General features: G+C 48.7%; 1 protein-coding gene across 4 annotated transcripts in view; it reads left to right on the top strand.

Moving 5' to 3' along the window:
- Positions 1-23,308, top strand: part of LOC135919093 (uncharacterized) — a 197,662-nt gene extending 174,354 nt beyond the window's left edge. For 2 of the 4 annotated variants that reach the window (XM_070524449.1, XM_065452813.2), the window contains exons 3-9: positions 5,254-5,342; positions 7,829-8,127; positions 9,546-9,873; positions 13,962-14,252; positions 15,283-15,549; positions 16,687-16,887; positions 21,321-23,308. In XM_070524449.1, the coding sequence (XP_070380550.1) occupies positions 5,254-5,342; positions 7,829-8,127; positions 9,546-9,873; positions 13,962-14,252; positions 15,283-15,549; positions 16,687-16,887; positions 21,321-21,431 (1,586 nt within the window). In that variant the 3' untranslated portion in view covers positions 21,432-23,308. The remainder of the gene's footprint in view (positions 1-5,253; positions 5,343-7,828; positions 8,128-9,545; positions 9,874-13,961; positions 14,253-15,282; positions 15,550-16,686; positions 16,888-21,320) is intronic. The other 2 variants (XM_065452814.2, XM_065452815.2) reach the window with 2 other exon arrangements.
- The last annotated feature ends 283 nt before the right edge of the window (positions 23,309-23,591 follow it).

Raw genomic sequence — 23,591 nt, 5'->3', positions numbered from 1 at the left:
GCGCTGTTCCTGGGGCTTCTTGGCTGCCGAGAGAGAGGAGGAAGGGCAGAGGGAAAGGTCCTTATCCGGCGAGCGGTTTCGGGCGAGTTGAAACGTCGCGAGCGCGACGAACGAGGAAAACACGAGAATGCATAAGGGAGAGACTTCGCGCGCGCAACTCTGGTGCAAGTATGCACGCGAAAGGGAGCGGGACATTTGCTGGGGAGCTAGTGAAAAAAAAAAAAACAGGAAAAATGACCACTAAGGCAAAAGGAAGATAAAGCCTCATAAGAAACTAGTGGCGAGAGTACAGTCCTTTCCCGATTTCCTTGTTCCAGAAATAAGCGCGGCTGGCGGATAAGTGTACCGTGCTCGCAGGCGCTGCGCTCTCATACTCGAGTCACGACTCCCGCATATACGTGTGCGTGCGACGAAGCTGGGAAACACTCGGGAAATGCTTCTCGGAAACGCGGCGTCGGCGGGGCTGCCATCACGGCGCTTCGCGATATTCCGGCGCGCGCTGCCCGGACGCAGCGGCGGCGATCGCTTCTTCAGAAGCGCCGTCATTAACGCGGCATGCGTGTACCCCGGGGAAGGCTGTTATTCCGGAATGTGCGCGAAAGATGGAAAGGTATTTTATTTTAGGTTACACATTAATCGCGTCAGTGGACACCAGGGATGGCGCGGCAATAAATTATTAACAATCCATTAAACCAAGTTTAGTCATTACATTTTAGTTAACCACTTAATACGTTGCAATCGCGGAGTCGCCAATCAGTACTCAAGACACGGCCATGGCTTAAAGAAGTATTGATATGACATTTACTGCTTCTCATTTCTTTGAGTGGAGCTCGAACATCGTAGAAAAAATACAGGCAACCCTCAAAGGGCCACAAATGTTCTACGATATATTTTCTACGAAGCAATTTCGGTTTCGTTTCCCGTGAGGTGTATATCATGACGCAGAAGATGGTCACGTGGGAGCAGGACATCGCTACGTTTTGGCATTCGCACCGGCTCGGTCGGTCTCCTGCGTTGTGCTGCCCCTCATTGCGCGACCCGCAGTGTAGCAGCATAACAGTAATAACGTAACAATAGCAAGAATAACCGTCAATTAACTTTTGACTTTGTCGGTGAAACCGCCGTATAATTGCTTAGTGGCGATGGTGTTTGGCTGCTAAGGACGAGGTCGCGGGATCAAATACGGGCCCGGCGGCCGCATTTCGATGGGGCGAAATGCGAAAACACACGTGTACTTAGGTTTAGGTGCACGTTAAAGAACTCGGCCAAGTGGTCCAAAATATTCCGGAGTCCCCCGCTACGGCGTGCCTCATTATCAGATCATGGTTTTGGCACGTAGAAACTCATAATTTAACTTTGTCAGTGACCATTAGCCTTTGTGCTTTTCCTATTCTATCATACTATCTATTCTTTGTCTGAAGTTTCTGCATCGATTTTAGTTTGCAAGACATCCGTCAATCATGTAATTAAGAAAATAGGAGTAGCCGGCGCCGTCTGCAGGCACAAACATTTCCTTGAACAGAGATTAAATAAAAATAAAAAATACGTACAACTGTGGTTAAATACCTTCCTTTTCTCTTGCCACAGAATATCTGGCCAGAGGAACACACACCATGCCGACTTTCTGTCCTTTCTTATAAATAAATTATTCCTGATCGCAAAGAAAACAGCAAGAAGACGAAACAAATGCAGCCTTCGAGAGCATAACATTAACTCATGGAAGTCAGCAGAGGTGAAGATGGCGTAAAAGACTACCTTATGTTTAAACACTAACTGCAGCTAGCGCGATCTGAGTGGCGCAACCATGTGGTATGCAGTGGCCGCGTTAGTATTCGAGAGAGCGCATTGCATCCACCCCGGGCGCATCTGCACTTCTTTGAACGATTCGAACTCCTAATCCGGACCTCCGCATCCTCTCTTTTGTCCTCATCTTTTCTTCGCTTCACCCAGTGAAGAGTAGCCAACCGGACAGTTACACTGGCTGACCTATCTGCCTTTAATCCCTTATGCTCTCTCTCTCTCTCTCTTGGCCACGGCGGCCGCATTTCGATGGGGACGAAATGCGAAAACACCCGTGTACTTAGCTTTATGTGCACGTTAAAGAACCCCAGGTGGTCGAAATTTGGGGAGTCGTCCACTACGGCGTGCCTCATAATCAGAAAGTGGTTTTGGCCCGTGAAACACCATAATTTAACTTTCTCTCTCTCTCTCTCTCTCTCTCTCTCTCTCTGCGCACGGTGAAGTCAGAAAGCGCTGTCGCGTGGTTACAGCGGGACGAAGCGTTTGCTGGCGACGAGACCGCTGCAACCGAGTTCGGGGCCACCGGCCACCTCCGGAACGAGGAAACGAGCCGTGGTTGCGCACCTGGCATACTCGATCACTGTCCACCGCGCGAAAGCCCCAAAGGAGCGCAGGGGGGAAACCGACGAGGGTGCGTTTCGGAGGTTGGCCGCGCAGCAGTCGGGCGGGCAGCGCCTGCACATGCGAAGCCAGCGGCGATCGCCGGCGCGCCTCTCGCGATTGACAGCTCCGGCGCTCGACCGTGCACGTCTTGAGCGGAGAAACCGCAACCGACTCGCCCCGGCTCTATTCATAGGCCTTCGAGCACGCCCGCGACGGGCGCACGCGAGTGGGGGCCCCCTGCGCTGTACGCCACACGAAAACGGTGCACCGCGGTGGAAGCCGTGGGCCGCCGCCGCCGTCGCGAGGCGACCGTGCAGCTGAATGCGGGTGCACGGTTTCGCTCGGGCTTCTCGTGCGAAATATTTCAATATGAGAACATTCTCTCCTCGCCGAGTTGAGTGGCTTAGTAAGCTTTCTCGAGGAACGTCAAATGGCTCTGCACGGATATTCTGCCATTCGGGTCCCTCAGCGCGATAGAAAGTATACGTGCAAGAAAGCCCTTGCATTAGTTGACGTCTACGAGAGGTGCGCATGCGTTTCCGTTCGAAGTGACCAGCCACGCGTTGTTGTACCTCAGTGAGACGCCGTCTGCTGACAGTAGCTCCTCTCGACAGCTGACGGCATTCTGGTAGCCCACGTTGCTAGGCTACTCGTCTTTCCGAAGCAGCCGGTATTCTCTTTAGTATGACCACAGACGATCACACCCATTTAGTTATCGTACTTGCGTTTATGACTGGTTAAAGCTAGCCCCAGCTCTTCTAGCTATGCACGGTTTTATAGTGACAACACATCCTCACTCGACTGACGCACTCTGGCTGGGCGGTGAGGCGAAAAATAGAACGGTATCGCTGCGAAAGAAGGCGTGCATACGAGCAAGAACAAATGATTCCGCGTGGTCTTCCCACTCTCGCCACCGCCTCTTGGAAGGCATAAAACCACATCTCTTGTGTACGCGAGTAGTCAGTCACTCCTGCCACCGCATCGCCGGTTCCGCATATTCATAGAGCGGTCGCCGTATTTCATACAGACCGCATTGGAGAGCACGGATGTAGGTACGCGCCAGTCACGTGTATCTTTATCTACTTAAAAGGATCGACGACCGTGCAGCGGCTGGTCACAAAAAAATAAAAAAGAAAGACTCAGGGACATTTGACGGGAATCGGGTGATGCGAGAAGCGGCGGGAATGCGAGGTTGTGTACACGCGTGTATACCACCACCCAGAAGCGGCGAGCTCGGAAGGCTGACTGGCGTTTTCACGGTTGGGGAGCTGGAAAACAATGGCATCCCTCCCGCCTCTTTCTCACGGACGCGGCAGAAAACGGAGCGCGATACTTGAGCGAGACGCGAGCAGTCATTGCTTCTCGCGCACTTGTCGTCTATGGTCTGTTTTTCTTTTCCTTTTTCATTTTCCGTCGGCGCTTCGCGCGCCGTCGCTTGTCCGGTCGAACGCAGTCGTCTCCTACCAGAACAAAGCCGCTCAAGTGATTAGAACGAGCGGGTTTGAAATGAAAGCTACGGTCTTTCTTTTTTTGTATTTTAGGCTGTCCCTAATTCACGCAATTTGCTGCCTTGGCTTTCGGCCGACCGCTTTCTTTGTTTCCTATGGCCTTTCTATAGATATAGTCGCGGTAGTATTTCTGCTTCGTACGAATAGCCGTATTATACGAGCGGTGCGTGAGATCCGTGGTCCTGTCTCACTGCATGAAAGGGGGGTACGGTGAAGTTTCCGGGAAGAGGGACAGCCTGCTTCACACGCTATAAAAAGAGTTGCTCCACATCATGTCACGTTACGTGCATACTTACGCGTTTTTCGTCATACCCGATTAGTGCGAGGCAAGAACTTAGTGGAAAGCATGCGAAAACGCTTGCCCAGCGTAATCCACAAAATAAAATGATATAGAAAGCCACTGTTTTTGTTGTGTTCATAGGACATTGCGGTGTATTTATTTATTTATTTATTTATTTATTTATTTATTTATTTATTCAAACGAACGGTTTCTGATGGCAATTTGGTATCAACCATACGGAATCTATCTGAATGTGGAACACTGAAAATAGCAAAGACATTTTGCAAAGCAAATAGCAAAGCCAGATTCCAGGAGACGTCATGGGCAACCATCTCTCGGTTTTCTGCTTGCTGCCTTCCAAAGGAAGACTTCTCCACGTTGACGGGTGAAAAATACAGACCCATGAAACTACAGCGGGTTAGCACATGCTTGAGTGCTTAGCAGAAACAAATCGTCGGGCGCACTAGCCAGAAAGGTGCTCGCTGCAACTCAATTCAGTTCACTTCACTTCAATTCAGCGCATATACATTAGTGGTTAACGTGGAGCGTTCGCGGCAGTGGCGTAGCAACGGGGATGTCTGAAGACACCCGGAAATTGTCGATATCCTCGCCTTCCTCGACTACACTCGTGGGCGGGGGGGTGACAGAAGACCTATAGGCCCCGGATGCCAGACGACCTAGCTACGCCACTGGTTCGCGGTAAGCCCTCCGAACACTAGCACGCATGTCAGGGGGAAAAGCATTAAATACACTGTTGGTGTTAGGTGCATATGGAATGCCATGAAATGGAAATGCCTTCCGGTACACAAGTGGCAGTAAAATGACAGCAGTGCCAGCTGGCAATAGTCTGTAACTTGGTAACACCTGGTGAAGACCATATCACAATAGGGTTTTGTAACAATGCATTCAGTAACACCGGTGCATATGCTACAAAATTCATAACTTGCTGCAGGCGTGTACTATTATGGGAAGAAGTTTGACGGAGATGAATGCATGTCAGTACTTGCTGTCTAGATGTCTCTATGCGGGACTGTAGCTCTTGTCCTCTCCTCTTCCTCGCAGGGGTTGTTGCGTGGGCAGTGAGTGCTGAGACAGTCATGGCGTCCGCCATGGAGAGGACAGAGTCTCCCATCCGAATTCAGGTGAGCAACGTGAGTATCCAGCGAACAGTTTTATTCGTCTTCTCTTTTTATTTTATTTTTTTATATTTTAGCTCTTTTGAAACGTTGTCTTATTGCATCACGACAGGCGAATTTGTACTTGTATATCGAGAGCTGATGCCTGAATTGAGCACGAATTCCGAAACGTGTAGCTCAGAAATCCCGTGTTTGCAGTTGCTTACGGTCTCATACATTCTCGGCGCCCTATACCATAGCCTCAATGTGCGTGATAAATGTTTTGGTGGCCGCTGTCGATACATGACGTGTTAAAACGGCTTTGAAACAACGTCCTGCTGTTCTCATGCTAAGCTAAACAGAGAGTGGTTGTGGTCAGTTAAGCACAAAAGGTATACGCAGGCCGGTTATCTAGCCACGGAGTAGCTGTAATGGCTGGAGCGAATATCTTGTACTGCTTAAGGTTTGAAGGTGTTTGCTTCGCACCCAGATACATACTGAGCGCTTAACACTGGCACCGGAACTGGTTCCCAACGTAGCGCTCACTACTTGTGAGACATGGGCGGATACGAATGTTTTCTTTCTTTTGCATTCCTTATAAGTTGTGATCCTTCTCTTGTTTTGGTCCGCTTCTTTAGTTTCTCATATTTAATTTACTCTTTCATAACACACCAGCCCTTGCCACCAGTGGTAGTTAGCGCAAGAGAGGGAGAGATAGAATATAGGAAATATATGTAGGTTAACCAGATGTACGTATGGTTTGCTACTTTGCGCTGGTGGAGAGGGGATAGAGGGACGAAAAAGAGGAAGATGGAAGTGAAAGATCACTAAAAGAACGTGAAGATGCTTAAGATGTGTACTCTTCGTGGATTATTCTGCTCTTCGTGCTTGTGGTTTCAAATGTTCTTGTTGCGTTATGTGTTATCCTTATATTTCCCAATACCCAAGCAATCATAATCTTCTAAACCAAGCAAGGCAATAAAAAGTATCTGCGCGCATGAATAATCATTGGAAAATGTTGTACTTATAACGTCATATTACGATGAAAATGTGCAGTTTAGCAAAGAAAGTCACGAAGCCGTTTGAACTCGGAAGGACAAAGTTTAGGCTAACCAATCAATTCTTTGCAGACTGAACCGTCCTATTCGCAAACACGGTAGTGTTTACACTTCCTTCTGGTAATTTCTGTAGGAAACTATGGTTTTATTCGATTCACCCCGCACTTTCCGAACTAGTTCCCGCCAGTTCAGTGCCAGTTCTTGCTCGTTCGGAACCGGCACGGCACCTGCCGCGCGAACGCTGCACTCGACGCTTCTGACGAGTGCGGGAGACGCTGTCGAACTACTATACCCGCACGGAGCGTGCAGTGAGTGAAACAAATGGCCCCGCGCAGCAGCACCTCGTGAATTAGTTCAGAAACTCGAATAGACCTGATGCCTTAGGCTATCTAGGAGCAAATCGAGCCGATAAAACAAGACGCCTATTTTTGTGTGACACAAACACATGACGCGTGAGAACCGTGAAAGAAATTAGATATGCAGGTGCCGAGGAAATGCATAATGGCGAAGAAACTTAAATGAGCTCTAAAGACAAACACTAAATCAGTTTAAATTGATTTTTAAAACGTACTTTAAATATCCTATTTTCGTTAATTTCTCGATGAGGGGTAATTACTATAATTTATAAGAAGAGGCAAAACTTTCCATTTTTGAATTTCTCAACGAAACTGCAGCGCCGGTATACGACAGTGGGACGTCACGAGTTCCAAAGTATATTCAAGGAATTGGGCCGCTGTGGAGCAGCAATAGTTCTCGGAAATTGCTCGATCCGGCCTTCGGCTCCATTGGAACGCAATGTAGTCCATCCTTAGGGATAGCAAAAATAGCTACAGGCTTTCACGGCTGGCTGGTGCGGGAACTTGAAGGCGATGTCGCCACCAGGCTTTCGTTTACGCGTCCTTTCTCGCTTATCCAGCGTCCTTGCGTAGTGACAGTGGCTCCCGCGAAGGTAACCCAATGCATTCTACAAAGGTAACCCAATATAACTCAAGTTAAGTTTCTCTCTGGAGTCCCTTTAAAATAAAGGAAGACACATCAGTCTATGTGTAAGGTGAACAGCATACTCTAACAATTAACAGTCTACATCCAGTGGAGAGAGCGCAGAGTTTTCAAAAAAAGAAAACGCAAACAAGACAAATCACGATTATTGTTTCAGGACAAAGATACTCCCCAAAGGGTGCAAACGGTGTACACACTCTTAAAAAACTTTACACCCTTCGGGCCGTATCTTCTGTGCGTAAGGGGAATAGTATAGTAAAAAAACAGTTTACATCCATTGGGGCGAGCGCAGAGTTTTCAACAACAGAAATGCAAGCACGGCAGATGACGGTTATTCTTGTGGGACAAATATACACCCCAAATGCTGCGAAAGTTTTAATAATGTTCGCAACAAACGTTTCTGTGCTCTCTATCCGGGACCTGAGCGTCGCGCACGCATTGAACTGCCCGTTGCCGATGCCGCAGGATCGGTCTTCGTACGACGACCGCCTCGACGAGCCTCCATCGTACGCGAAGCTCCCTCCGGCCAAGGCGATCCCTCCGCCGTCGCCGCCCGAGGAGAGCAGCAGCGGCAGCGCCGAGACGTCGATGGACTACGCGTCCAACTCGTTGCCCGTGCTCCCAGCACAAGCCAAGCCGGGCGCCATCGTCGAAGCCACGACCACGGGCGCCGTCGACGGCGAGAAGCCCGTGTACGTGGTGCATTTCGTGCTGGGCGACAAGGACGCCAAGGGCCGCGACAGGGTCACCACCACGACCCACAGGTCAGTGTGCAACCGTCGCGCGCGTTGCATGCTTTTACAGCGAAGTTGTTAAGGAGTACTTTTCCCGCTATCGTGTCCGCGTGTAGAAAAAAAAAAAAATCCCGAAGATAGTGCAATGCCGGACCGACCCGCGGCGGAGATGCAGTTCGCCATTAAGGGGCCCACATACACAGCTTCGCTGGTCATCCTTCTTCAAAGAGTGGATAAGGATGAGCTGAAGGATGAAAAACAACTTGCCGCAGGTGGGGAACGATGGTTGCGATGGATGCGAAGGTTGCAGGATCGTTGTCCACCTGCGGCAAGTTGTTTTTTCATCCACTTTCATTTCTATTAATTTATTGTTTCTTTATTTCATTTATTAGGCACAAGTAATTTCCGCTATGTTGTCCTTGGTGTCAGTGTCTGTTGGCTTCGTACTAATTAACGGTGTTATGCAATTAACTACCTTCTCTGCAGTATTACTACTGACGTCATACAAGACGCTGACGACGTCACATTGATTTTTGGTACCACTCGTTGCGGACAACGCCGACTTTTCTGCCTCATGGGACGTATAATGCTTTCGCATTAAAATTGACAGACAAGGAGAAAGCTGCTGACCACACCGTAACTGTCTAGCGCGTGGCTAACACCTAGGGTTCGAGCTTATAAAGACTCACTCGCACTAGGCCGACCCGACACCGATTTCGGTCTGCCGAGTGTCGGCGACAGCATTTTTTCCTTCGTGTCGGCGCCTGTACCGACGCCGACAATCTGCCGACGGTCGGCGGAGAGCTCGGCGTCGGTACAGTGTGACAGAGGCGTTGACACGAAGTTAAAAAACGCTCTCGCCGACAGATGGCAGACCGAAATCGGTGTCGGGTCGGCCTAGTGTGAGTGAGTCGTAACTGTTCGGAAAGCGAACCGGCTCATTGGCCCTCCAGTGAGTGGTCAGAATCGCATATGTGGTGACAAAAGCGCGATGCTGACCAGTAACGTAAGGGCAAGAGAACGGTTCGCTTTTTAAACCGTTATAAGCTCGCGCCCCTGAACATCGGTCAGCATTGTGGGGAAGGAGGAGAAGAGAGAGAGATTCTGGAAAGATGACAGTGATAGGAAGGGAAAGAGTGCTGCTCGCTTTGGCATAAGTCTTTGGCAGTTTCCCTCCTGTTAGTTCGCCTTTCGGCGTTGTCTAGGGAACCGGTGTCTTATCACCGGGATCGGTCACTCAGCATAACTAGTGTTGAGAACGGACAATAGATCGTTACAAAATGCAGCCCCTGTTTTCTTCTTTGTTCCTTCTCTGTTGCTTCTTCGTAAGGATAACCCTGCTTTCCGCGGTATAGCACGCAAGTCCTGAAGTCGCCGATTTGCTGTATAGTGGAACCTCCTCCATGTTTGCGTAAATACCCCCACCTTTCTCTTCCATGCGCCTGCAGCTTGCCGGCCTCGAGCGCGGCCCCCAGCACCCAAAGCACGCCGCCGAGCACCACAAAGCGGCGCACCACACCGAGCACCACGACCACGACGACGACGACGACGAGCACGACGACCACGACGCGGCGACCGCGGCCGACGACGAGCCAGGCGTCGAGCGAGCCGCCTCCGGCGACGTCGACGCTGAACCCGCACTCGCCCGAATTCGCCGACATGCTGAACCACATCCTGAACGCCTCGAGAAACGGGTTCGGCCGCTCTCCGCAGTTCGTCGTGTTCGCGCCCATGCCCACGGAGCACAACAAGCAGCACCTGGAGCACTTGTCCAAGGTGAGTCTCGCGGAGAACATTGCTTGGGGACTGCGACAGAAAGATGCTGTTTTCTTTTTCTTTTTGGATGCTAACGAAGAAGGCGGAAAGGAGACGAGGTTAACGAGGGGTTTCCGCCGGTTTGAAAGAGAAGTAAAACAAGGATAGAAAAGGTATTTTTTTAATCGTGCTGGGGATCAAGCACGCTACTCCAGATGACGCAGACGATGCATCAAAGGCCCGGGCCCATACAGTTAACTCATACTCAGTACAAACGCACATAACATGCACGAGTAAGGAGAACAATCACACACGGTAAGAAGCCTCTAGACGTTCTATAGTTCAGGCCAGAGAAGTTCAGGCCAGTGTTCAGGAGGAAGACTAGCCTTCATAGCGCAAAATACTATGTAGAGCACTGCTTCAAGGTCCAAAATCTGCCGCGTAAATTTAAAGTGGATTTGAATACTCCTATTGCGATGTCCAGACTCCTAGCAGGTGTTCCCTTTCGCTCGTGATGTGGCGTCGAAGCATGTGTGTAATCAGGGGCCGTCTCGCTCCTACAGACGACTGACGCCGCCTTTGTCGCTCGGTGGGGCATTTGATGAGTTCGCATCAAAGGGTGAAAACGAGCACAGCGCGCGAAGGAGTGTATGCACGGGAGGGCTACATTAAACGGACACTCAGCCTCGCGTGCTTCAAGAACTGCTCTAGTGCGCGAATAGCCTTTTGCGCCAGCGTCAGATGTGGCCACACGCAGACCCAGTATTTCTCACTCAGAAAATGAAGACGGCAAATAATGCACGCGCAACCTCAGCATGGTGCGCATTTGAACGGCAACTGATTGCAGAAGAAGAAGGAGTGATGAAAATTGCGCGCGAAGAGATAGAAGACGATCCACGACTTCATCGAATTCCAGGATTCACTGTGCGCCAGCTAAAATGAAAAGAAAAGAGCTGACTGTGGCGGGACACCTGTATATTCGTAGAACAGATAGCCGTCGGTCTTTTAGGTTACTATTGGCATCTGGCAGCATGCTTCCCAAAATCAAACCAACATTCTGATCGGCTGTTGATAACGTGTCGATCAAGTTTTGTGTCGCCAGACATCCTGTGCGGAACGAAAACGAGCTATAGAAGTTCTAGTTAACATGTGAGGTCGAGTTCTTGGCATATCTTTTTCCATCGAGCACCTTGCGGCGCGCGCTGGTTATTTATTTATTTATTTATTTATTTATTTATTTATTTATTTATTTATTTATTTTGTGTGTGTCTCTGCACCTTCCTCTGGGGAGGGGACAGTCCTCGCAGCGTGAAGTACAAAGACGTAATTCACTTTCTTTCGCTCTGCTACTTCCAAAGAGTGCTCCTACATAATTTGCTCCATTTTTGCCGATGCTGCGTATGCGCAAAGATATCTACATTTATGATAGTGATGGCAGTGGAACGCCGCTTCATGTGAGACGTGAAAGATCGAGCGCCGACTCTTTTGTGCGACAAGTGCTTTGCAGGGTGTCTACCAACTGGGAAACCCGGGAAAACGGGGAAAACAGGGAATTCTCGGGTATCTTGAGTAGTCGGAAAATTTAGGGAAAACTCAGGGAATTTGTGCTTCAATCAGGGAAAGTTAGCTGACATTTTATTTAGAGACAACGAAAATCGCTCTACTGCTGGCTCGAGTAAAAGAGAGGAATCGTAAGGAATTGTCTTTGACGCCGAGTCTTCGGCTGGAGCAGTTGCTAGTGTGCAGTCAACGACCGATTTTCCGGACGCCCGATTTTTGTGAAATGCCCGATAATGCGGACGATTTCGCGGCACCACCACGTGCCCCAAAGAGTCAATGTATAAGAACGTCTGCAATCTCAGACGGAAGAACCCTTCGCTGTCCAATTTTCCGGACTTTTTGCCGCGACCGCAGGTCCGAAACGGCGTTAATCAAAGCCACAACACCGCCGTTTTTATTATCTCGCCGCTTGGAACCAGCGCTCTCGCACGCAGATCCGCTGGCAGCCGTAGCTACCACCACGGCAACGTTAGGCTTAGCTGCTTCGACGTTCGCTATTAGGGTTCTTGCCGTTAGGTGCAGTGTTTTTCATTGAAAGAATTCACCACTGTCAGTAATGGCACCGACTCCGCCTCTGTAATCCTCGCGATTGGCTTCGAAGCTTAGCATAACGTGTTGCATAATGCCCGTTTTTGAAAGGCAGCTTCGCCTCAGCACAGTAATGTTACGCAGTGAAACATACGTGTAGTATTGCGGTGAAGCTTAACAAGGGTGGGAAGGGGGCAATTGTCACGGGACGCAGTACGTATTCCATAGTTATACATGCGTGCACCCACCGTCTCCTGTCACAGTACGAGCACCGATATGCCTAAGTGCACTAGCAGGCCCTCAGAGCTTTTTCGGACGTGCCTGTGAGGATTTGAGCCCTGAAGGGTAGTAAAAGACATGCATTCTTTTTCGGACTGCCCGATTAAATTTTTCGGACGTTCTCGCTGCCCCTAGGGAGTCCGAATAGTCGGACGTTGGCTGTACAACTGGCCCAGAGGATGCTTCGAATGATCCGTGGGGCGAACGCGCGGCGGAACGATAACAACAACAGAAATGGCCGTCGAATTGAGGAATGAGCGTGAAAGGAGCTGTGCCACCTCTTCTTTGAAGGAGCTTGAGCTCAAAAAGCAAAGTGTTGGCTGACGCAAGTATGCAGGCGACCCTCGTCCAAACCAAAATAAACTCTTGAAAGCAGTGAAACACAAAACGGAGGCATTGTGCGTGGGCTAAGAGTATGTGAGGACAGTTGAGGTTGACTTTCCAACTGCTTAGAAAATCTCGCTTGTAACAAAGTTCGGACCTAATACCAATGATCTTGCTTTCACTTGATAGAAATAGCTCATTTTTGAAATATTTACTTCTGTATCTATCTCTTTTTATTCCTATTTGGAAATGTTCGAATCGCTTGTGACAAAGTTCGGACCTAATACCAATGATCTTGCCATCACCTGACAGAAATAGCTCATTTCTGAAACATTTACTTCTGTATGTATCTCTTTTTATTCCTATTTAGAAATGTCTGACTCAATTTACAGTAGGCTTTATTATTTTTATTTCTCGAGGATATTTTATTTGTTCTGAGTTTTACTATCCCCTACCTTCAGTTTTTTTTTATTTTGAGTAAATTAAACACTGCTCCTTACTATTCAAACTGGCTCAAGTTGGGGCTTTTTTATGCTTACTTGAGAGTGACAGCATCGGGCGACGTGGTGTCCAGCCTGTCTTGACATAAAATAAAGTTCTGTGTCGCTCAGGGAAAGCCTGGAAAACTCAGGGAATTTGAAAATGTGGACTTGGTAGACACCCTGGTTTTGGTGTTGCGTGACGATGCGGAACCGTTGGACACAAAATATAGTTGGCGCCTGTTGAGGAGGTTTACTAAGATCTTTTGGTCGCCCAGCGCATCGCGGCTACGGGCAATATGGTTGTCATGCGGTTTCAGACAGTGTCGGCCGAACTATTTCGCAGAGGAAAAGAAAAAGAAGGAAAGGCAGGTAGGTCTAGCAGCGTATCATATTGACCGCAAATAAAGACGGGATCAGCGGAAGAGTGCATAAAGGCAGCACGGGCGTGTGTTCTCTTTTGTGTTCTCTTCCGCTGTACCATGTCTTTACTTGCGGTCAGTACGATATGCAGTAAACACCAACTAGGCCAAACTGTAGTTCTTCTGGAGGTTAAGCAGGTTTCACATGGTTTGCTACCCTACAATGGGGGAAGCGCAAAGAAAGGGAAAAGGAAAGGGACAGGAAGTGATGCTTGAGCACGAACGGTAGCTTTCACCCCGTAATTAAAGGTGGTCGCGCACAGCCCAGTCGTCTTTAAATAATGCAGCAGTGCTCTGGCAGGTTTTCTACAAGGATGACTATATAATCAGGGTATACCAGAGTGAATTGCGAGGAATGTGGATTAATGGCGTATGACATAGAATGAGATTAACGATGAAGTCGAGCATTCAGCTGAGGTTGGCGCTGGGCCGCGGCAGGACGACTGCGTCTAGAGGTGTCTTCCTGTTGCAACGGGCGTGTTTCGGACGGTGACGATGCTCGGGGCGTGTGCCGCAGGCGACCCGCTACCACCCTGTGGGCGCACCGGTGAGCCAGGAGGTGATTTCCGCGCCGATGCAGCACCCGCACCAGTCGCACCTTCCTCCTCCTCCACCGGTGCCGTTGAGGGTGCCGATCCGGCCGCGCGACGAGTACCACCCTCTGGCGTCGCACCACCACCCGCACCAGCACGAGGCGGCGCTGCCACCCAGGCAGCAGTACCTGCTGCCGGCGCCGCAGGTGCTCAGCCGGAGGAACGGCAGCAACCCGAACCCGTTCCAGGCGCCGCCGCCGCCGCCTGGCTTCCAGGTACACGCCTAGCGACTGCTCTCTTGCTTTTACTCGAAATACGCATGCGCAAACAACGCTGTTTAAGTGTCCTGCGCAGATAACCGTCAAGTGATCTGAAAAGAGTAGGAAAAAGGTTATACGGAAACAAGTAACGCATTTTTCGTTCTCGCATGCAGCGTATTTCTGCACGAAATGCTCCCTCCCAAGTTGGCGAGATCTTGTAGCGTTATGCTGAAGGACGCAGAATTTCGATCCCCGTGGTTTCGACGTACAAGTCCACTAACCCGGCCAACTCCGGCATGCGTCATGTCTTGGTGCGACGACCTTCAATATGTTCCTACAAAAGTCTATGGGATTACGAAACGACGGATCCCAACTACCGCGTGGTCGTGGAAGTGAAAGAATCGTCACGAGTCAATGTGATTATGAGCACGATTATCAACAAGGCGACGTTGATAGCCCGGCAAGACTGCCTGCTACTAGTTGCAATTTATATTTTCAAGCAGATCATTCGGTTTAATACTGAAATAACCCAAAGTATATTAAACCGGACCTCAGGAACACTGCCAACGGCTTCGTGCGGACTACCTGTCGCTGTACGACTTCTGCCCGTCCGCTTCGACCCAGCCGAGCAACACTGCTGTAAAGCGTTTGCGTTGTTTATTGACGAATGACGATGTTTGATAGATAGGTTGCATGGCACGCGGAACTTGAGAAACTGCGCCCTCCTGCGCTGCCCGATAACGTAGTAGTAGTCAACGTTTGTATGGAAGCTCTTCTTCACAAACGACTCTTTTATTTATAGTGAGCGCATAAAGTTTCTCCCGACTCACAATCACTCAAAATTCGGTACATGTCGGCACCATCTTCCGGTTCGTGTAGCCACACACTGCCTATCAAAGCGCCCGCCTCAGGGCATTTCTCCGCGCCCTTCTTCGCGTGGCGTTATCCAGCCGCCGGCTACGTGACCGAGCGATTGACACGATCCGATTTCTCGATCGCACGAGTGGGCAGCGTCGTTCGAGCCCCGTTCTGTCCTTTGGCGCAGGCGAACCCGGCTCCGCCTCCGCCCGAGCCGGAGCCCCTGGCGCCGGGTTTCCAGTCCGTGGGCGGCTACAGCGCATCGCAGAACCACGACATGTACGCGCCTGCGGCCCAGTCCCAGTCGCCGTACAACCCGCCGCCGCCGCCGCCGCCGCCGCCGCCGGTGTCCCACCACCACTCGCGCTACGGCTCGCCGTCGCGCTACAACGACGCCGTCGACTCTCAGCGGGGACTGCTGCACCCTGCCTCGGAGTCGGCCTTCCCCAACAAGGTAATCGACGAACCAGTTCCAGTCAGTGTGCCACCTTATGGAGTGAAATCGGGTGCTCAGAATTTCCGGCATAGATCCGAGACCTTCCTTTATCCGTTATATTTATTTATTTTATTCGCTTAATAATGTAGACACTGCAGGGTCCAAGCAGTAATGGCGCACCATGGTACAAAATTAAAACATATGTAAACATAAATCATAACTTAACGAACAAAAACAATGGTCAAAATGCAGAAAAAATGTCGTTATTAGTAATTAGGCAAGTAATGCTCGGTATAATTATTGCAGTTAGTTACTGTGCGAAGATAAATGGGAACCATAAGCATCCCTATTAGCATGAAAAATGTTGTTAGTGCTTGATCCTGATAATTTTGTGTATGTCATATGGTCAAGCGTGTTGAATATGCGCAGTATACCTTGAATAAGAAATCTATAAGGCAAAAAGCTACCGCCAATCAGTACGCCGTATGAAGATGTGGAACGTGTCTTTTCAAGCGCCGAGCCATTTTAAACACGGAGTCAGAAACATGAAATTTGGCACGTAAAACCCCATAACTTTATAAGAAACATGAAAATACGTGTACGTAGCCTCTAGCCACAGTTTTTCTTTGATGACAACTTTCTCTGAATCAACGGTGTTTCGCGAGACACAAAATTACACAAAGAACGAGCAAAATCTATTCTTCATCAGTTGTGAAATGATGATGAGTTTGGTGACAAAATGGCCTGCCATCAGAAAACCTTAGCTAAGAAAAACAACGTTAAGAAATGGTAATGAAATTACAAAACATTGTCAAAAGTCTATAACGATATTACAAAACACTAAGAAAGCAAGTCCGTGGATCACGGCCAGAATAGACACGAAAAAAAGAATGAACAGGTCAGGTTGATCATAGAGAAAATTTTAAATGTGCAAAGATTACTTTTCACATAGAATTTATCTGGCCACCGTCCACGAGAAGATCCAGTAGAACCTCGAGAGCTGATCTCTGTTGCGGCACAGCCAAGCGTATTTCGCGCACACAAAAGGCGGATCCCCACCTCCGCATGCTTCGTTGTGCTTTTCGGTGGTTTCATCGGCGATCCCTGCCATGGGAACTTGCCTGAAGCGCCTGACGAATCTGCCGCTTATTCCAGGACCGGAGCGGGTTCGAGATCCACGCGGGCGACTCGTACGCCAGCCACGGCAGCAGCAGCGGCGGCCACGGAGGAGGCCACGGCAAGGGCATCACGTTCACCATCGGCGGCGGGGACCACCAGTCGCCGCACCACGACTACGGCGTCAGTCCGATGGGCGTCATCAAGAACCTGTTCCTGCCATTCCTGCCTAAGCCAAAGGTGAGCACGGTGGCGTGTCTGTCGACGCGCGCCTCCATCCCACAGAACTGCCCGGCACGATGTCGCTGGTGGGAGCTGCATGGGCAGGCCGCGTTTCGATGAGCGTGGAATGCAGGATGCGCCTTTGCTGAGATTTCGGCTCGCCTCAGGCGGTCGAAAACTATACGGATCGAGCCATTCACTCCGCCGTTTTGCAGTGAACTTATAACTTCGGGATGATCAAACCAATCGGCCGCTGGCAACGCGTACTCTCTATCGATCACATCATTCGGCGAAGCCGTGTAACACCCACCAATTTAAATCGCGTCAGGTATATGTTGACTTCATACATCTCTTGCTTATTGTTGCCAGTGCACTCGATCTGGATCTACTTTCGCATGTATATAGAGCCGATTCGCCCACGTGGCCATTAAGATGACGCCTAACCATCACTGTGAACCGGTCAGCCCGTTGTCTCGGGCCATGGCCAAGCTCAAGCGCACTGTGCTTCAAAATGGCAAGGTGGTAGCTGGATTCTGTACGCTGCTCCTGCAGTTTTTTTAACGTTCACCTAAGTATACGAGCACATTTCCATTTCGCCCCCATCAAGATGCGGCCGTCGCGGCCCGGAACCGTCGTCGAAAATTCGTGCTTAGCAGCTTACCACCACGTAGCCGCTAAGGCCAAACTGCGACGGCCTGGGCGGGGTTGCTTCTTTTAATGTTATAGCGCTGTACAGGCGGACCCCACTCACTTCGTTAATAACCTGGTGGCGAAGAATGTGGGCCAATCCCGAAGGCAGTGCGGTCTTTTTTAAAAATGTGGGCCGGCGCCGAAGGTGGTGCAGTCTCTTTTAAAAGTGAGGGCTGATGCCAGTGCAGTCTAAAAGCGCTTCTCAAAGTCCTAGCTGTCAGGAGTAAAAAAGCGAGGAGCTGGCACATGTTGCACGCGTCAGTCGTTTGGTAGAGCGACTGTGGCACGAGAGAAGCAAGCATGTGAGTGGGCCCCAACTTGGCACCTGATGGCTGTTGCACCGGTGAGCTAGAAGACGGAGCCTCCGTCCCACCATCGGTTGCGCATTTCCTTACAGCATCATAGGCACAAACTTCACCTACGCTGGAGGTGCATGTCAGAAAATTCGAGGTTTGTTGAGCCTACGGGACCGTGTCACAGTGTGCACGAAATTGCGAAAGAGGTGCGAAATATAAATGAGAGTATGCAAGGCTGCCCTCGACGCGCGCGCGCAGCTGTCGAGACATCACAATCTAAGTATGCTGTCCCATATACTTAGTGAGTTTGCGGTGCTAAGCTTTACCTAGCTTTTTTTTTTTCGTGTTCCAAGGACTCCTGGCCGTCGTCTAAGTGGGAAGACTTAAAGCCTTCCCTACATCTGTTGGACAAATAAAGTTTTACAATCCAATCCAATCGTGTTCACCAGAAAGCTGAAAGGGCTACTTCGAGAGTATCGTGGCCGGCGTCGGTTTGTTGACGCTGTGGGCATCTCTTAGCCACTGTGAGAGGTGGTTCCACGGGTGCTGTGCGTGCGTTCTCAAGGTCAGCGCACCAAATTCGAATTTAGAAAACGCGAGATTAGTGTCCGCCTTATCAATTGGACGCGGGTGGTCCGACGGCGACCCGAGAAATTCCATACACACGTGTTTTGGCGGTGCCAGCATGCGCGACCAGCAAGCGCGTCAGATTCTCGCCTTGCTGCAGTGGTGACACTTTACGAAAGCTCCGAGTTCCTTCCCTTTTGTGGTAAAGATCCCTCGCCGGGGCAACGTACGCACCTCGGCATCCCTGTTCTTTGTCATCTGAATACATGATTCTGGAAATAATGACACAGTAGAGCGATAACGCAGACAAAGGGATCAAATGAAGTCTACCATTTGTAAGTACCAAACAGACGACACGGGAAGAAGAGACACAGACGAGCGCTTTCGAAGCGCTCGTCTGTGTCTCTTCTTCCCGTGTCGTCTGTTTGGCGCTATAGTACTTCAGTAATGCACCAACTAAAAGTATAGCCCAACAAAAAGTTTTGCTACCATTTGTAAGCCCACGTTCTGATACCTGTACAGTCTGCTGGGCTCACGATTTTTCCGCTTTGTAATCTTCTTAGGATCTGTTACTAATATTCTTAACAAACAGCCTCTTCGGCAGCCACACAAGATTATTGGTAGTGGTGCGCTTAGAGCTCATCGGCACGTAAGAAACCGGGTATACAAAGGACAATAGCGCGAACGGAAAATGGCAAATAGAAAAGCGATGAAACACGGTGATGCGGCGTGTCTCGATTCTGTCCGTTACCGTAATTTTAGCAGTGAACATTCAAAACAAAGAACGGTCCACGGGCTCTCATGAATTCGCGGCCTTTGGTCAAACTGCAAAGTCCAGCGGTCGTGCAACACCACTCGATCAACCGTCAGTTCTTTAACGCACGACATTCTTCCTAGCGTTGCGTTGCGAAATCCGAATGGAAAGCATGAGATATTGCGAGCAGCAGCACAGTATTATGTAGTGCTATAACAGTGCTAGGTTCTATTAAGGAACTAGCAGATAATAGCAAGCGCCTAAATTCCGACGCTGCCGCACACAACGTCATGCCAAGAAGCAACAACGGGTCACGGCGCTGCTAAAAGGCGTGCGTGGTGAACAAGATCTTATTAGCCGGCATTGAATCCGAACCATCTTAATTCACAGATGAGTGTCGAACGATTTCACTGCCAGCAGTAGTACGCTCTAAGAATATATGCCTTGCAACGAAGCAAGCGATAAGCTAATCACATGCTGAGCGTAAAATTGCACATAATAGTTGATCGATATCGCGCTAAGGATAAAAGGAGGCAAGGAGGAAGAGTCTCTTCGATGACTTGCACAATTTCGCCTGGTGGCATACGTATAGCATGTGCTAAGTATGTGCGGCGCGCGGTGGCAGTCGTAAAAGAGAACATATTATATATGCAAAAGCATTCGGATGCCGCGATCGCGTGTATAATATGTGTGCGTATGTTCTTTAATAAGCCGAAAGCCGTAAGTGGCTCGTACCCCCGTCGATCTGAAAAATGCGGCATGTGGTACAGAACGTCAGGTGAGCTCGCGCTCGCGCCACTGCTGGCACGTTCGTCTTCGTCTTCCACAGCTGGCTCCCCCACCCCACCCCCCCCACCCCCCAAAAAAAGGCAAAGTTAAGAGAAAGCTTTAGCTTGAGCCCAACTCCGACGTGATCTATTCAAATGCATGTAAAACGCAAAAACGCTTTTCTGAAATAATCCCTGGACCGAGTTTAATGAAATGTGTTGCATTTGAGAGAGAAAGTTAAATTCTAGTGACAGTTTGTAGCGTAATTTCGATTTGTGGCTTGAATTTCGTTGCAAGAATTTCAAAAATTTTGAAGTTAAGAAATATAAGAGCACCAAGTTTACAAACTAACAACTCTGTATCAAGAGCAGATATCGCGGTTCTGTAAACGGCATCCATTAGATCATTGAAAGCAGACAAATTTGATGTGTCATTTTATATCTTGCGTGAATTTGTTACGTTGCTTACAAGGCTTCGGAAAAAGTTGTATTTCCATATTACTAAATTTTTGGAGAATCATGTGTGACATATCAACTTTCTCCGCTTTAGATGTACTATTGGGTGCTATTGACAGAATCGTGATATCGTTTTTTACTGCTGAGTTACAGAGTTGTAAACTTGATAGTTTCGGTTTCAGAAAATTTGCGATTTCTGCCAATTTTTAATAAAAAATTGACGATCTAAATCAAGCACAGGAAACCAACAGTCACTAGATTTTAAGGTGTTGTTTTGAATGCAACAAACGTCGTCAAATTTGGCGCTGTGGTTGTCGAAAAAAAGAAATTCTCGTTTTACATGTATTTAGATAGGAGCATCCAAGCTAAAGCTTCCTCTTAATTAAGATGGAGTTTATGCAGGCACTCGAACCCACGACCTCCGGTGGGAGTCAAACCCTTGAGCTTATGTAGAAGTCGAGCCCACGACCTTTCGTGTTAAGGCGAAGTTAATTAAAGCACAGTTAATTAAGGTAGCGTAAATTAAGGTACTAGAACCCACGACCTTTGGTGGGAGAAAACAAGTAATAAGAAGTAACAGCGCATTCGCATGAGAATGTGAAGTTATTTAATGGACGTCTCTCGAGCGCGCAGGCTTCCGCCTTCAGCCTCTTTGGCATATGTTAAAGTGACTCATTTTTTCCCAATTTTACATATCCTTTCTGTGTACTCATTGGATAATTACAAGTTGTCGAAAAGGCAGGGACAGAAAATTTGCTTTCATTTTCAGTACTATCAAATAAATTAAATCAGTCGTCGGTGTCGCTTCCCGTACAGGTAACCGTGATTAACGTTTGGCTGACATAAACAAAACTTTTTTGGCAATTTTTGCTTGAACAAGTAAAGGTCGAATGCAGAACGAACTGGTGTTCTTCTTTTCAGGTGAACCTCAATGGAAGGGTCGTCTTCGGCGTCGTGCTCGAGAAGGGCGTGGGCCTGGGTCACAACCAGCACGGACAGCAGCACCACCACGCAGTCGCATACCACCACTGAGTCACCGACAAACCTGTCTGCTTCCATGACGTCACTCACTTGCACCCACTACGTATCGCACCACCTGGACAAGCGACTGGACACAGCACCGTCCTCCCTCGCTGGTCGTGATGCCAGCGCGCGGTAGGGCCTCCCGAGTGAGACCACGGAGGAGGCCCTCAACGCAAGGCTGGCCATGGACGAGGGCCGAAACTGACCGAGTTATGCACAAAATGAACGTCTTCCCTGGCGCCTTGCCGACAAACAAGTGCTTCGCCCAGAAGCTTTGCTGTCACATTATGTGGTGTTGGGCCATTCCTTTCGGTGTCAGGCAGCGTTATATAAAACGTCAGGTCGACTGCTCGAGCTAATTAATAGCCATTCACTAGGCACGACCCTTAAATAACCCGTACATAACAATGTCTGTCGACACCGGTTGGGCAGGAACTCACTACTATGCAAATATTGTATATAATAGAATATTAAGACAAAAGCTATCTTACTGCCAGTATTGATACATTTATTTAAAGCGGCACTTTTGGCCACGATTCAAAGGGTTAAATAGCAAATGCACATCATCTGTCAAGGGCACATCACAGGCTGGAAATAACCACGCCTAATGAAGAAAACAGCCCCACTGAACTGGAAACAAAAGCGTGGTGAATCTTGTCTTATAGGAAAATGGGAATACGTCGCGACCAGCCAAGGATGGTTTCCGTCGAGGTGCTCGTCTGCTTAAGCTGTCTGCCGTTCGGTCTAGAGCGCACCAGCGTAAGCTCCAGTTGTGTCGCAAGTGGGTCCAGCTGAAGCATCACGGTGATATCCTGCTCTTCCAAAGTGCAGGTTGAGATGCCACAACTCTCCTCTTGAACATATAGCCGAGAATTCACGTCACAAGCGAGCCGCGATCACTCTTAACCAGGAAATACACCGCGGCTTACGACATCACAAGCCACACGCTAACCCGCAAGGTTTCTCTGTTCGCTATGCTGACTCGCCATTGTGTGTATATGCACAAGAAGCCGGGCGTGTACTTAACTCCTGAAAACGCGTGCTCACCCGAGTTGGGAAAGTCACTTTACTAAACAAGCACTCATCAGTCACATGCATCCGTCATCGTCGTTTCATTGACAGGGTATAGGAGAAGGCTGGAAGGCAAGCAGAAGGAATTGAACCAAACACAGTATTGCTTTGATATGAATTTACCAGGCTTACCATTAAAATTTAAAAAAGAATAATCTAAGGTTACCTTTTACCATGCAGCTTGCGCATTTTGGTTTTCTTCATCCTGTGTAGGACTTCTGGAGGAAGTGAGATCGTTTTGCTGTGTGGTTAAATTCATATTTTCGTCACATTCCATTACTTGTCTGAAGTGCTGGGCTGAAACGCGGTGATCGCATTGCTGTTCAGTTACCCTGTTATGATCCTTGTTACGCAATGGATGACCGCTGTCAGTCAAATCAGTTGACGCACAAGCACACGAAGTTAAAGAACGCGCACCAAGTTATGTGACGGCTGAGCGCAAAAAAAACTTTCACATTAAATGTGCAAGATTTTTTTGTAGTTGCACTTCAGCTAGATGGAATTAGCTGTAGATAGTAATTCAGTAATCGCATTTTTAATGTGTCACAACCAAGCAATACTGCAGAAGATATGTCTCGTAGTCTTGCCCATTCTTAATCGTCTATAGCGTTATATCATCTCATTTAACATTTCATTTCCTCTTTTCCACTGCAAGCAGAACATGGTTAATGTAAGACTGTCGTTATGTTCAGTTTTGAATGAGAACAACGCAACGGTAATGCAGCAGAAAGGCGCGACTACTTATAAGTTTCTTGTTGTTGCTTTTTTTTCTTCTTTAGCGCACAATGTCAGGCTCAGCCTTAAGAGGAAGCTTTAGCTCGGGCCCAACTCCGACGCGGCCTATTCAAATACATGTAAAAACGCAAAAAAGTTTTTCTGAGATAACCCCTGGACCGATTTTAATAAAATTTGTTGCATTTGAGAGAAAAAGTTAAATTCTAGTGACTGCTGGAAGTGGAATTTTGATTTAGGGCTTGAATTTTGTTAAAAGGATTTTCAAAAATTCAGACGTTTGAAAAAAAATAGAAGCACAATTTTAAAAAATTGATAGCTCTGTATCAAAAACAGATATCGCGGTTCTGTGAACGGCATCCATTA

The sequence above is a fragment of the Dermacentor albipictus genome, chromosome 8 (assembly GCF_038994185.2).
Source record: "Dermacentor albipictus isolate Rhodes 1998 colony chromosome 8, USDA_Dalb.pri_finalv2, whole genome shotgun sequence".
In the NCBI taxonomy this organism is placed as follows: domain Eukaryota; kingdom Metazoa; phylum Arthropoda; class Arachnida; order Ixodida; family Ixodidae; genus Dermacentor; species Dermacentor albipictus.
The sequence above is the reverse complement of the archived record's forward strand: the minus strand, read 5'-3'. Positions and strand labels throughout refer to the sequence as shown.